The 11,562-nt window shown below is 37.7% G+C and overlaps 2 protein-coding genes across 3 annotated transcripts; one reads left to right on the top strand and one right to left on the bottom strand.

The window, feature by feature from the left end:
• LOC128745704 (uncharacterized) lies at positions 1-3,296 on the top strand. The gene is made up of 4 exons (XM_053842784.1): positions 1-282; positions 345-1,077; positions 1,162-1,569; positions 2,088-3,296. Exons 1-4 carry the CDS (start codon positions 269-271, stop codon positions 3,294-3,296), a joined length of 2,364 nt encoding a protein of 787 aa, XP_053698759.1. The 5' UTR covers positions 1-268.
• A 2,472-nt stretch (positions 3,297-5,768) lies between these two features.
• LOC128743241 (transmembrane and ubiquitin-like domain-containing protein 2) lies at positions 5,769-8,189 on the bottom strand. 2 transcript variants are annotated; one of them, XM_053839795.1, is made up of 5 exons: positions 8,021-8,189; positions 7,529-7,849; positions 6,486-6,993; positions 5,928-6,429; positions 5,771-5,861 (listed from the first exon to the last, which is right to left on the bottom strand). In XM_053839795.1, exons 2-4 carry the CDS (start codon positions 7,728-7,730, stop codon positions 5,955-5,957), a joined length of 1,185 nt encoding a protein of 394 aa, XP_053695770.1. In that variant the 5' UTR covers positions 7,731-7,849; positions 8,021-8,189; the 3' UTR covers positions 5,771-5,861; positions 5,928-5,954. The 2 variants fall into 2 exon arrangements, with proteins under 2 accessions (XP_053695763.1, XP_053695770.1); XM_053839788.1 differs by having other exon boundaries at positions 5,769-6,429.
• Positions 8,190-11,562: the final 3,373 nt, after the last annotated feature.

Below are 11,562 nucleotides of genomic sequence, written 5' to 3'. Positions count from 1 at the left end.
TCTTAACGAACGGTGTTTGACAGTCGACTTAACGAAGGGCGCTATTTCAAGAAATGCAAGAAATAGCGCCCGTCTGACAGGTAGATTTGCTGCCAACCTTGTCGAGATGTGCTGAGATGTTGGCAACAAAAACATGGCACCCATCGCAAGCCCCTGGATTTGCGAATCACGATCAGGTCAGGACAAAAACTCGGCGAAGAAAAAAAAACGATATTAAATTAGGTATCAGCTATTTAAAAAACAGTATAATTTGGTAATAATATTATTTATGGATACAGTCAGGTAAGTTAAAATAGAATGCAAAACAATCCGCTTATTGTTTACCATGTTTTTGCTTATATCAGGTTAAATATACAAAAATATGCCGCGGGTGGCCAAGAAGATAACTACTGTCGGCTTTGTTTCGTAAAAGCCTTCAAATTACGTTGCGTGTTTCCTTATGGGGATAATCCGGATAATGCTCTATCCCGTAAAATTTCCGAACTCACATTGGTCAAACTAAATCATACCAGTGAACCCGATTGTTGCGTATGTTCGCGCTGTGTAACAATCCTGGAAGAATTTAGTCAATTTCGCCAGCAATGTGAATTGTACAATAGGTTACTTCTTGAAGCACAAAGCCAACTCGAAACGATAACGACGGATAGATTTGTGTCAGTCAGTATTCCTTTGACAGAACCAGACCCAACAGCCACATCCTACAAGCATACATCGTCACAGGAAACTAACCATGAAGATATTGATCCTTTCGAGGATCGAAACTCTACCGATGTGGAATCAGAAGACATTTCGAGTAGCAAAAACAATAATACTTTAACTAGGTCGACGAAAAGGAATAGAAAATTGCCCAAACGTTTTCGAAAATCCTCTACGAGTTGCAGTGACGCATCGAGTATCGACGAACCAATATATGAATCAGATGACAGTTTCAAGCCTACTCGAAAAGCAAGAACTAGCCTGGACCAGCATGAGATAGAGTTCACACCAGTTAAAAAGAAACGAGGTCGCAAATCAAAAGCGAAATTTCTAGAAATATCGCAACCTAAACCTAGTTGTTCGAAAACCAAGATGGCTAAAGTAAGTAAAGTATAGTATAGGTATTCCAAATTGTTTTATAGACTATATGGACAAATTCTTAGCTGCTGCTGTATATGTTTTCAGATGTCCAGTTCTTCCGATTTTAAATTGTACAATGCGGGGCATGGTACCATCAATATAGTATTTCAGAACTATCGGTACGTTAAGTTTCGGTATTACAAGACATCCTCTGAAATCCGTTTTGGATGGCATTGTATCGAACGTGATTGCAATGCTGCAATATACACGAGAAGCTCGGCTGAGAAAAAAATTTTTTGGCGTGAAAGGTCCCATCAGCATAATCACGAACCAAATAGTTTGGATAATTATGTCGCTGCCAAGTTGGAAGATTTAACAGCAGTGGATCATGATGCAGATCAAGAAATAATATCGAGTGGCCGTGGGCGATACAATTACAGCATGGTTAGGCTCCCTTCGGGAGAAGTCGTATTAGTGTACGGAGATCACCAACATCGGCTGCTGACAACAAAGGTAAATTTTGCTGAGATTTTTGGTAACAAAATTATACGACACACATCTGCACTTTATCTACACATTTTGTCGACATAAAAAGCCATGTCTAGTGGTCAGAATAATATAGGAAATTAAAAAATGAGGATGAACCAACCTGAATCCTCGATATTGGGTAGATAAAATTTTTATCTATTTAATAGTCCTATCAATCAACTTCTTTTCTTAAATTTTGTGAAGTATATATATTGTTTGCTTGGAAAAATTGTTTCCTGGTAATTATGACAGATAATTATCATTTAAATTAAATTGTGTGTTTCTTTTTTCGTGATGTTTCATATTTTATTGAAAATAAGAGTTATGTTTTATTAAGAGTTTTAGCAGATAGATCTCTCATATCTGAAGGTATTTTTCAACGAACAAAAAATTTGAAGTATATATTTGTAAAATTTTATAAGATCAATCATAATACTTTAAGAGTGTCCGGTATCCCACAATTATAACTAGTTATGTCCTAAATAGTTATTTTTATTTTGCAGTCTGATGGTACCAACATTTACGGGTGCACTGTAAGTTCCTGTCGTGCGCTAATTTATTTCTCGAAAGATGGCGATCTTAAAATATACAGCGGAAGCAGCTGTAATGATTTTCAAGGTGTTTCTGAACGTCATTATCGTCGATCACAAAAAATTCTTACATTTCAAGGATACTATTATATGTTCAGTGGAAGAAAACTGGAAAATAAGCGGTTAGTTTGGCACTGTTACCTGCGAAAATCGCATAACTGTCCAAACATAATTTACTCGACAGAGGATAATGTTATTGAAACATCAAAACATCAAGTTAAATTGCCTCATAATCATGAGTTGGATGCTTATAATCTAGAGAAAGGTTTGCATATTGTGGAAGGACAGAAAGGAGTGCTACCAATTGAATCGACTAATTATCATGTCGCTAAAAACCAGCTAGGAACTGATTTCATTATTTTTGAAGGACTTCGTTACACTATAATGAATACTAGAGTTGATGGCACCAAAGCTTGCCGTTGCTTAGAGGATGACACCTGTGCCGCATATATTTACCTGATGCCAAATGGAATCGTGCTCAAATTTATCGGGAAAAATGAACATAGCCATCCATTAGCCGTACAAGAAAAAGGTATAGAAGAATTTGATTATGTAATCGAAACTAAACATGTAGAAAGAAATGGGCCGATTTACAAGTTCTACAATGGTTATTTGTATAAACGGCAGTGTCGAAGGGAAAACTCCACCTACTACTATCGATGTACCGAGCGCAAAAAAGGTTGTAATGCAGCCATCACTTGCAATGAAGATGTTACTGTGATCAGAGAAAATCAAGAACCCCATACACATGACATGACGCAGGATGAACAGGACCGTCGGCTCACATTGCTCGACTTGGAAGGTTCTATGGATTATGTCATAAGCGTTAATAACGATGGTTATGAGGTGTTAACATACAAGGGCAATCGATACTGCTACTTTTACTATCATAAAGATGGCTGGCGTGTATGGAGATGCTTCACTGCAGCTCGCTGCAGATCTACGTTATTTCAAAATTTGCCTGACCATAGAATAGTAGACGTAGAAAAGTTTCGTCACCACCATGACACCAGAAAAAATAAAACAGACGATGCCGAAAATGATGAAGAAGTGCAGCAAATCAAAGAAGAGAAGCGTAGCTTTAGTGATTCAGACAGTAGAGAAAGTGCTGACTGGTTCTGAATAAATTTACTTAAATAATTTAAACCTTGTTAGACAATTAGTTTTGAAAGAAGTGAAAGAAGTACCTAGGGTAAGGAACGAGTTAAGCAGTGTTACCTATTTTAATCAGTTGAACATAAATGATCCGAAAATGCACTTTTTTATTCATATTTTCAAAATCTCTTGATAGGATCATCTTCACAAATCACTTAACCATACATTTGATTCACACAAACACAATTTACTGGGTTTCCGACAAGAATTATGATGAATTAAAAATTGTTGTCCAAAAACGTACATTTTTCAGCTGCTCTTCAGCAATCGCCACCTCGCTACTATCGAATTCATCAAATTTTCAGCACTGATTACAACCACTCTGAAAGTCAAGCACTCAATTGTCACATACCATATTATTCAGTCTCTTTTTTTCTATCATCTAAGGCTTTGTCACTAGCCAAAAGTTTTATTATTTTCTAACAAAACTGAAAACAAATTCTGAATTGACGGAACCTGTTCACCACTAGCAGCAGCTGCAGCACAACTGATGAACTATCGTGTTGCCAAGACACTGTTTCGGTTCTGGAAATAAGAATTTTAAGTTTGAAATTAACTGAAACCTCCTATGGTGAACACGTGGTTCAATACTTTCAAGAGAAATGTATGTTCATAATTAATTTTTCTTTATTAAAAACAACACAAAAGACAGCTTTTTCAATAATTTTCGAAGATTTTCTCAGTGATTTAATGAAGCAACGATGTGTTTCAATGTTATTTGCTTTGAAAACACTGTTCTGAGACGGATCGTTTGTACTGCTATATGTTTACCTCTTTTGTTCTCCCACCATCCTTATGAACAGCGAGTGAGACGTCAAACTCGTAGTTTCCCATAAGAACACCAGAGAATAAAAGAGACGACGAATACCGTTTGCCGAACGGTGCGGTGAGTGTATGCCCCGATAAACAATTTAGACAGATGGCATTTTACGCATCTATGCCGATACGCTATGCCGATTACGCATCAGATGCCGATTAGTAGGTTGCTGATAGGAACGCGAACTTACTGAATAGGGGGAAAAGTTCGAGGGATTTTTTAAGGGGACGTAAAAAAATTCAGATTTCAGCCATGCTTAAAAAGCACCTTGCGGATGAAAATGGGTTCGGTCTGTTCAAAATTAGTTCCGCCGCTCCAACTTTTAAAGCGAAAAATCAAATGTTTAGCTCAACAATAGTGTCTTCCAATGGTAACAGCTTGAAGAACTAAAGATAGCAAGAAGATTGGTATGCTGATATCCCCCACTTAGTCAACCCATCGCTTGTAATAAGGTAAAACAATCAGTGACCCGCTTAGACTGCTTAAAACTAGTTCTTTACCCTATATTACGAAGGTTATTTGAATGTGTGACTCCTTTCTCTGACTCGTTTTTCTCGTGCGGCAAATTTCTCATTACTAGGCACGTTAGTAACAGAAATTTCAACAAATTAGAAGAATTTCAATTTATAATCCAAATCAGCATTCACTCCAGCTTGATATATTCCTGAAGAATATCAAACTGGTGAGACTGACTAGTACACATTTACTTAAGAGTGACTTTCAAGAGCCTGCATTGGGGTAATATAGAAGTGTAATGTGGGGTATGAGAAAAAACCCATGCTAAAGTTGCTTTGACATCGAATGGTTTGATTCTACTAAAATTCGAACTCGCGACCATTCGCTTATCAAATTAGACCTGTAGCTTTGTGGCTACAGAGCCTCCTGGTATTAGGAATAGATAACGTAACAGGATTTGGGAGAAAACATTGTAGGCACCGTTATACCGTGATAATTACACTACATTTACATCCATCCATTTCTCCTGTTGCCTAATGCTACAAACTATCCAATTAAATGCCGTTACTAGTGGTTCTTTGTAATATTTGTAGTGGGCGCTGCTATCATTTATGGACACTTCCAGTTTAGGTCTCGTTTCGCATCCTTCCACTATATCGGCATTAAGACAGTCATACTTGCATCTGTCGTCCATTTTTGGCGACAGCTGAGCTCGACAGAGCAAGGTAGAGCCTCATTCATGCACGTATGAATGGCACGCATAGTTCTCGGCAGCATGCGGGTTTAGTTTGTTGCGAAAAGTATACCGTCGACAGCTTTGAGTACTCATACGGCATATTACCATGTAATGATCCCAGTTAATGCCTGCATCTCATAAGAAGATTTTCGAGAAACCCCGACCATCATAAGAGCGTAGTCAATTCAAGTATCATTTGCAGTTTTTTGGTCAGACACTCAGCGAAATAGAATGCGAAAAAGTAGTGTAAAGGGCAATTGTAGAATAAATTACTATCTACAATATTGTTGAAGATAATATAGTTTTATCTTTAGTGTTTATAGCACTATGGGACTGCTACTCCGTTGGTAGCAAAAAGAGCGCTCGTGTCCCACTATCCCCCTATGTACGGCATAATCGGATATTAAAAGAAAATCTTTCAGTTCAACCATAAAGCGAAATTTGTTTTCACATTTCAGCAATACAATAGATATAAAATGCCGTTTACTTACATTTTTTGGATTGCGCTTCATTGTGAAGGGAGCTAAGAACCCGGAGAGTTGTTTTACACAATTTTGTCAAAGGCTCACATTGGTGCTTTGGTACTCACCTCTATCGCGAATGATATAGTAAGAATCTAGTTAGCTGAATGGCTCTCAGTAAGAATTATTGTTGGCATCATTATTAGAAAAATTGTAGTTGTAACAATCAGACCAATCGTTGAATTTAGGTTGAACAGATGACCGTAATGAAATCTACAGTACCAGCAATAGGAAATAGTTGCGGATAGAATAAAGGTGCCAATATAGATAAAGTATGTTCCATAGCGTGTCCAGTTATCCCGATCCATGCTTCTAAATCCAACTCCATCAGGATTAACAGCATTTGGTATACCATTTCCGGTCCCTTCAGTGTCCCTAATAGGATTAGTGCTAGATTCATTTGCCTCAATGCTGCTTAGCTGAGGCTTTGGGTTATGGATTAAACAATGAACAACACAGTTGTCAAATAATCCACATGCAGCTAAAGTTTTTGAATCCGGTTGTAAGACATGTCCATTAAATACCAACCGAACAAGCTTTTTTGCTGCTAATTCAATAGAAAAATTACGTCTGGACAAAAATAAATATAATAAGCTTTCAGCGAAAATAATGTTTCATAAACTTACTTTTTGAAATCTCCAACCTTCTCGGTTAGATCACCTTCTACCAACCTAGAATCATCGTTCAAGTACTTCAATTTTATTCTAATACGTTTCGACTGCAATGTTTCCTTGGTTGGTCGCGATTCATTTTGTTCGCCATTAGAACCGATACTTTTTGTATCACACCCCTGGGTGTTTACCTGCTGCCGTACGCCATCGATTCCGGCAAAACTTGTAGATGTTATTTGCTCCTGTGGAGCAGTAGAAATATGGTCATCTGAATCATGATGGTCCATTTGTCTAATTATTTCCTCTGGTCCCGAATCGATATCATCTAAGTTGTTCCTGGTTATTGACGTGCTGGGATAAGTTTCCGAGTCACTAATATCCAGGCCAGTGGCTGATTCAGACGCCTCCGTCAGGATCGATTGAGTAATGTTGTCGATGGACGATGCTATGCTGTCGTTCTCCAAATCAAGTTCTTCTGTTTCCGTGACGTTGGAGATATTTGATTGCTGTGATGAACTACGTACTAGAAAACAGTAAAATGGGTAATAAATAACTTGAATGTTATTTAACCATTCGTCAACGCAGCTTTTACGCACGCATGTTGCATAACATATATTCCTCTGTTTTATAATCATTCTAATTTTTCTATCGTACAGTAACACTTAATCCAAAATTTTGAAATCGAAAAAATTGATGATTCATGTTTGAATTTTAAACCATATTTTTGTTTATCAAGTATTGGCTTTGCTGATGAACAGATTTATCCCCAGAGTACAGTTTACCTTTTGTGCATGATAACGATCGTTTGAAAATAATACCCTGTCTGTTCTATTTGATTCCCCGTAAATAAGGGTATTCTGCAAGTAAACTAATTCGGTATAAATTGGTCTGAATAAATGCATCATAGAGTTCAAGGATCAATTTTTTATAATTAAGTTAATTCGAATGAAGATGAAGAAAAAAATACCTTTTCACTATGTACACGTGTTTAGTCTTATTTTAACTTTTGGCGATACCTTAAGGTTCGTAGTATATTTAATATTAGTAAAATTACTTACGTATGTTTATAGTGACCGGTTCTTGTGTGATATGATTTAGTCGTCGCAAGTTGTTTTCAATGACTAGAACTGTGCCCTGTGAGTTGGGGCGATCGTCTCGTACATACGTTGAACGCCAAGCGAAGTAAACAATGATTAGAGCAAGCAACCCAATCGTCAACGGGCTAAGGATTTCATCCGTGTCTTTTAGAAGCGGCAACATACTAACTGACCTTTCCAAAAAAAATTAAACGCTGTTGAAACCCAGCGCGTTTATCCTTTCAATGTTTTTCTTAATTTTTAAAGTTCCTTTTACAGTTACCACTTTTCAACATAAACATTCTGTTTGGATAAGAAGTAAAAATGGCATGTTATTTAGTTTAATATAATAATAATTCTATTGTCAACGAGCTCTAACAAGTGCACTTGCAGAAAAAAAAAATCTAAACACTCATTAAGAAAATGAGCCTATTTAATTTTGCGTAAATTCCTGTGGATTAAGGATATACTTACCTAAGCCAATCGTTTCTAGGCTATAACGTGAAAACTTTCTACCGAATTACTGAAGTACGGTAAACAAAGTTTTAATTATATACTGCTAAATGTATTATTTCGGGTGCTGAAAACCTAAAATCACGTAGGTATATTTATTATTTTTCGTTTTTGCTCTTGATGACCTGATGTGTATGCAGTGTTGCTAGTGACGTAAATGCTAAAGTGCGTTTGAGTAAAGTGACAACCAAGGTGACAACACTGTCAAATTAGGAATGACTCTCTCCCAGGGGGCTGATATGACGTCACATTTTCGTTGCTCACATGAAAAAGGCGGCAAACGCAAAGCGATTTCACAAAACGAATTTATCTAACCATTTTCACAGTTTCATGTATTTCGCATTAATTGTCTGCCTGAAATTGGCTATGTGATGCTAAAACCTTGACTAAAATCGAACTAAAACTAACAAAATTTAACAATTTATACATCCGACTCGGTTGTCAGCTTGAGCCCATCTATGAAGCTGTCAGCTTGGGCCCGCTCTATGTTGGCTACGTTTTTTTGTATAGGTTGGTATTGGAAGTGTCATTCCCGTGCTCTCTCCCAATAAAAATCCCTCCTAACTTTTCACAAGACTTTTCCTCTATTTCCCGCTTAGGCCCGTCCGGCAGAAATCGAACAAAAATCTGGCAGCGAAAAAATTTTTCTACCAGACATTCTGCCGGATTTCTGGCCGCCGTCACCCGTGAAAACTAGCAGAAGTGCAACATCCGATTCGGGCAGAAATTTTCGCCCAAGTTTTCTGCCGGATTTCTGTTCGATTTCTGCCAGAGATTTCGAATAAAAACCGGTTTTGCACCGATTCAGCATTCCCTCCTTTTTTGGAGGGTAGCAGCAGCGGACTGTAGCAGCAAGCGTGCAATAAACAGGTTAACAATTAAATTATACCTGCTTCATCATGTTCCATATTCCCAAGTAACCAAGAGTTCGAATAATGGTGTCTAATGAGGGTTAAACAGCTTTATGTATATTAATCTATTGCTAAGCAGCGTCACTTTTAAAGCCTAGTATCCAGCTGAAAAGAAAACAGCTCAAGAAAAAATCCTGGTATTTACCGAAGAAATCTTGACAACTGCAAGGCAAGCAATTATCTGTCATTTTTTCTTGTGGTAATAATTGCGCCGGATATTATTCCGTACGGAAAAGTGACGTTTCAATTCACTAGCATGTAAAACTGCGCCATCTGAAAGTAAAACAATATTTCTTGTGAGGTGCATACTGGTAAAGAAATCGCAAACGGAAAATCTTTTCTTCAGCATTTCTTGACCTATCTTTTTGCCCATTTCTTTTCAGGTCGATACTAGGCTTAAGTAATTAACCGAACTTTCAAGCTGTCTTGGGTTCGCTGCATAGAACGCTAAGCAGCTTCGAAATAAACTGTCAAAAACCAAGAAAAAACTAAAATTTAGCAGCACTTCTATGTTCTATTTTTATACTTCTACCTAATTTCTATATTCGTTGCATTTGCCTGCTGCTAGAATTTGTACTAGTTATCGGATAAAAGTTTTGATTCGGGCAATGTATTCCAATCCATCGATACACGGTGCTAGACTTTGTCCAAATCTAGTTTGCGCTAAGAATGACTAAACGATGTCAAACTGATGGCCAACAGTATAATCTCGGTACAATCGACCCCGCAGGACAGTATGAAAAAAAACGCCAACCGAAACTGGCACCGTATTATCAATCAGATTGGTATGTTCTGCTACTCCGATGTGAATCAGCAGTAGGGCGAACGGCAGACCAAAAATTTCTGTGCGTTTCTAACCAAACACGTTCGCATCTCGATGGCGGGTGTTGCATCCGAAAACTGAAGCCATCCACGCTGTGACCAAGTGCAGCCACTACGCCTATTGCTGATTTTGACAAAGGCCTTAATTAAACTGAGATGACCGGAACCGGAAAATGAGCTGTAAACTCAGAAAATGTTTTAGGTCGCGATTGCCAAGCCATTTCCTGACTGCAACTTTTGACTTTTTGACACACTATCACATGAGCGTGAAGTTAAACAAAAAGTTTTCCGTGACATTTCAAGACATACTATGGTTTCTTTTTATAATTCGTGTTGTCTAGACACCGCTTGACACAACCATGCACAACTATAGTTTGTCTATATAAGGTTGCCCAAATGTTTATTTTTTGTTCAAAATTTCACATAATTAAAAAAATAGGTTTTTAACGGCAATAGCCTAAAAATATAAAATTGAATATCAAAATATGTGTTCCTAACCCTAACCTCATCGATTCAAACTAAAAACGACATAGGGCTTTAGGACCCAATTGACAAAAAGTGTGTAAAAGGTTTTTATGTAATCTACGAGTAATCCTTCAATAGAGTACCCTTCGAGCAGTAAGTGGCAGACTAAATCCACAGAGAACAGATTAACAGGCTCGAAGGAAGTAATCGATTTTTTGTGTGTAAAATCTGTCGGTAGCGCCCTCCAGAAATAGTTTGCCAAATGCATCAAAAAATATTCATTTACCTTTATCAATATTTCTTTGTGCTGGAGTTACATAGCAGCGACGGCAGCGACATCAAGATTTAGTTTGCCACTTACTGCTCGAGGGGTGCTCTATTGAAGGATTACTCGTAGATTACATGAAAACCTTTTACACACTTTTTGTCAATTACCCGGTAATTAGAGTGACTATATACAGAGTGGCGACAATGTCAAAATTGGAATGATAATTATCTGTCAGTGTCATTCCAATCGAGCAGACAACCTATCCAACGCGTATGCAGGAAAGAGAAAGAAAAACCTAGGATAAACCGCATTGCATACATTTGGGATGACTTGGCGCCACTCTGTATATAGTCACTCTACCGGTAATCTGTTCTCTGTGCTAAATCTTGATGTCGCTGCCATCGCTGCTATATGTAACTCCAGCACAAAGAAATATTGATAAAGGTACATGGATATTTTTTGAGGCGTTTGGCAAACTATTTGTGGAGGGCGCTACCGACAGATTTTACACACAAAAAATCGATTACTTCCTTCGAGTCTGTTAATCTGTTCTCTGTGACGATATTTCTGCAGCGCCACGCGTGATTTTTGCTGCATTATCATTTATCCAGCTTTTTACGAGCCATAATGGCGGACGTGTTCGTAATATTTGAACAGCAATTTTGACATTTCCCTAATACATCGCACGTTTTCTTTCCGAACATTTCTTTAGTTTTACCGTGAACGCGCGGAAAGAAAAGGTGCGATGTATTAAGGAAATGTCAAAAATGCTGTTCAAATATTACGAACACGTCCGCCATTATGGCTCGTAAAAAGCTGGATATACGCCTTTCCAGAAACCCCTTGTCTTTTCTTCACCTGGAGTGTTTAGGTTCATTGATAAAAATTCGATCATCACTGTTTTGACATTTCTACGATTTGCTGTCATTCGATTTCCTTTGGTTCTATTTTGAACTATCTTTGCAAACATAAGGCACTTTCGGGAATTGAGAAAGATGAGTGTCCATCTCACTCAGTTCGATATTTTCAGTGTTGCG

The sequence above is a fragment of the Sabethes cyaneus genome, chromosome 1 (assembly GCF_943734655.1).
Source record: "Sabethes cyaneus chromosome 1, idSabCyanKW18_F2, whole genome shotgun sequence".
Classification (NCBI taxonomy): domain Eukaryota; kingdom Metazoa; phylum Arthropoda; class Insecta; order Diptera; family Culicidae; genus Sabethes; species Sabethes cyaneus.
The sequence above is the reverse complement of the archived record's forward strand: the minus strand, read 5'-3'. Positions and strand labels throughout refer to the sequence as shown.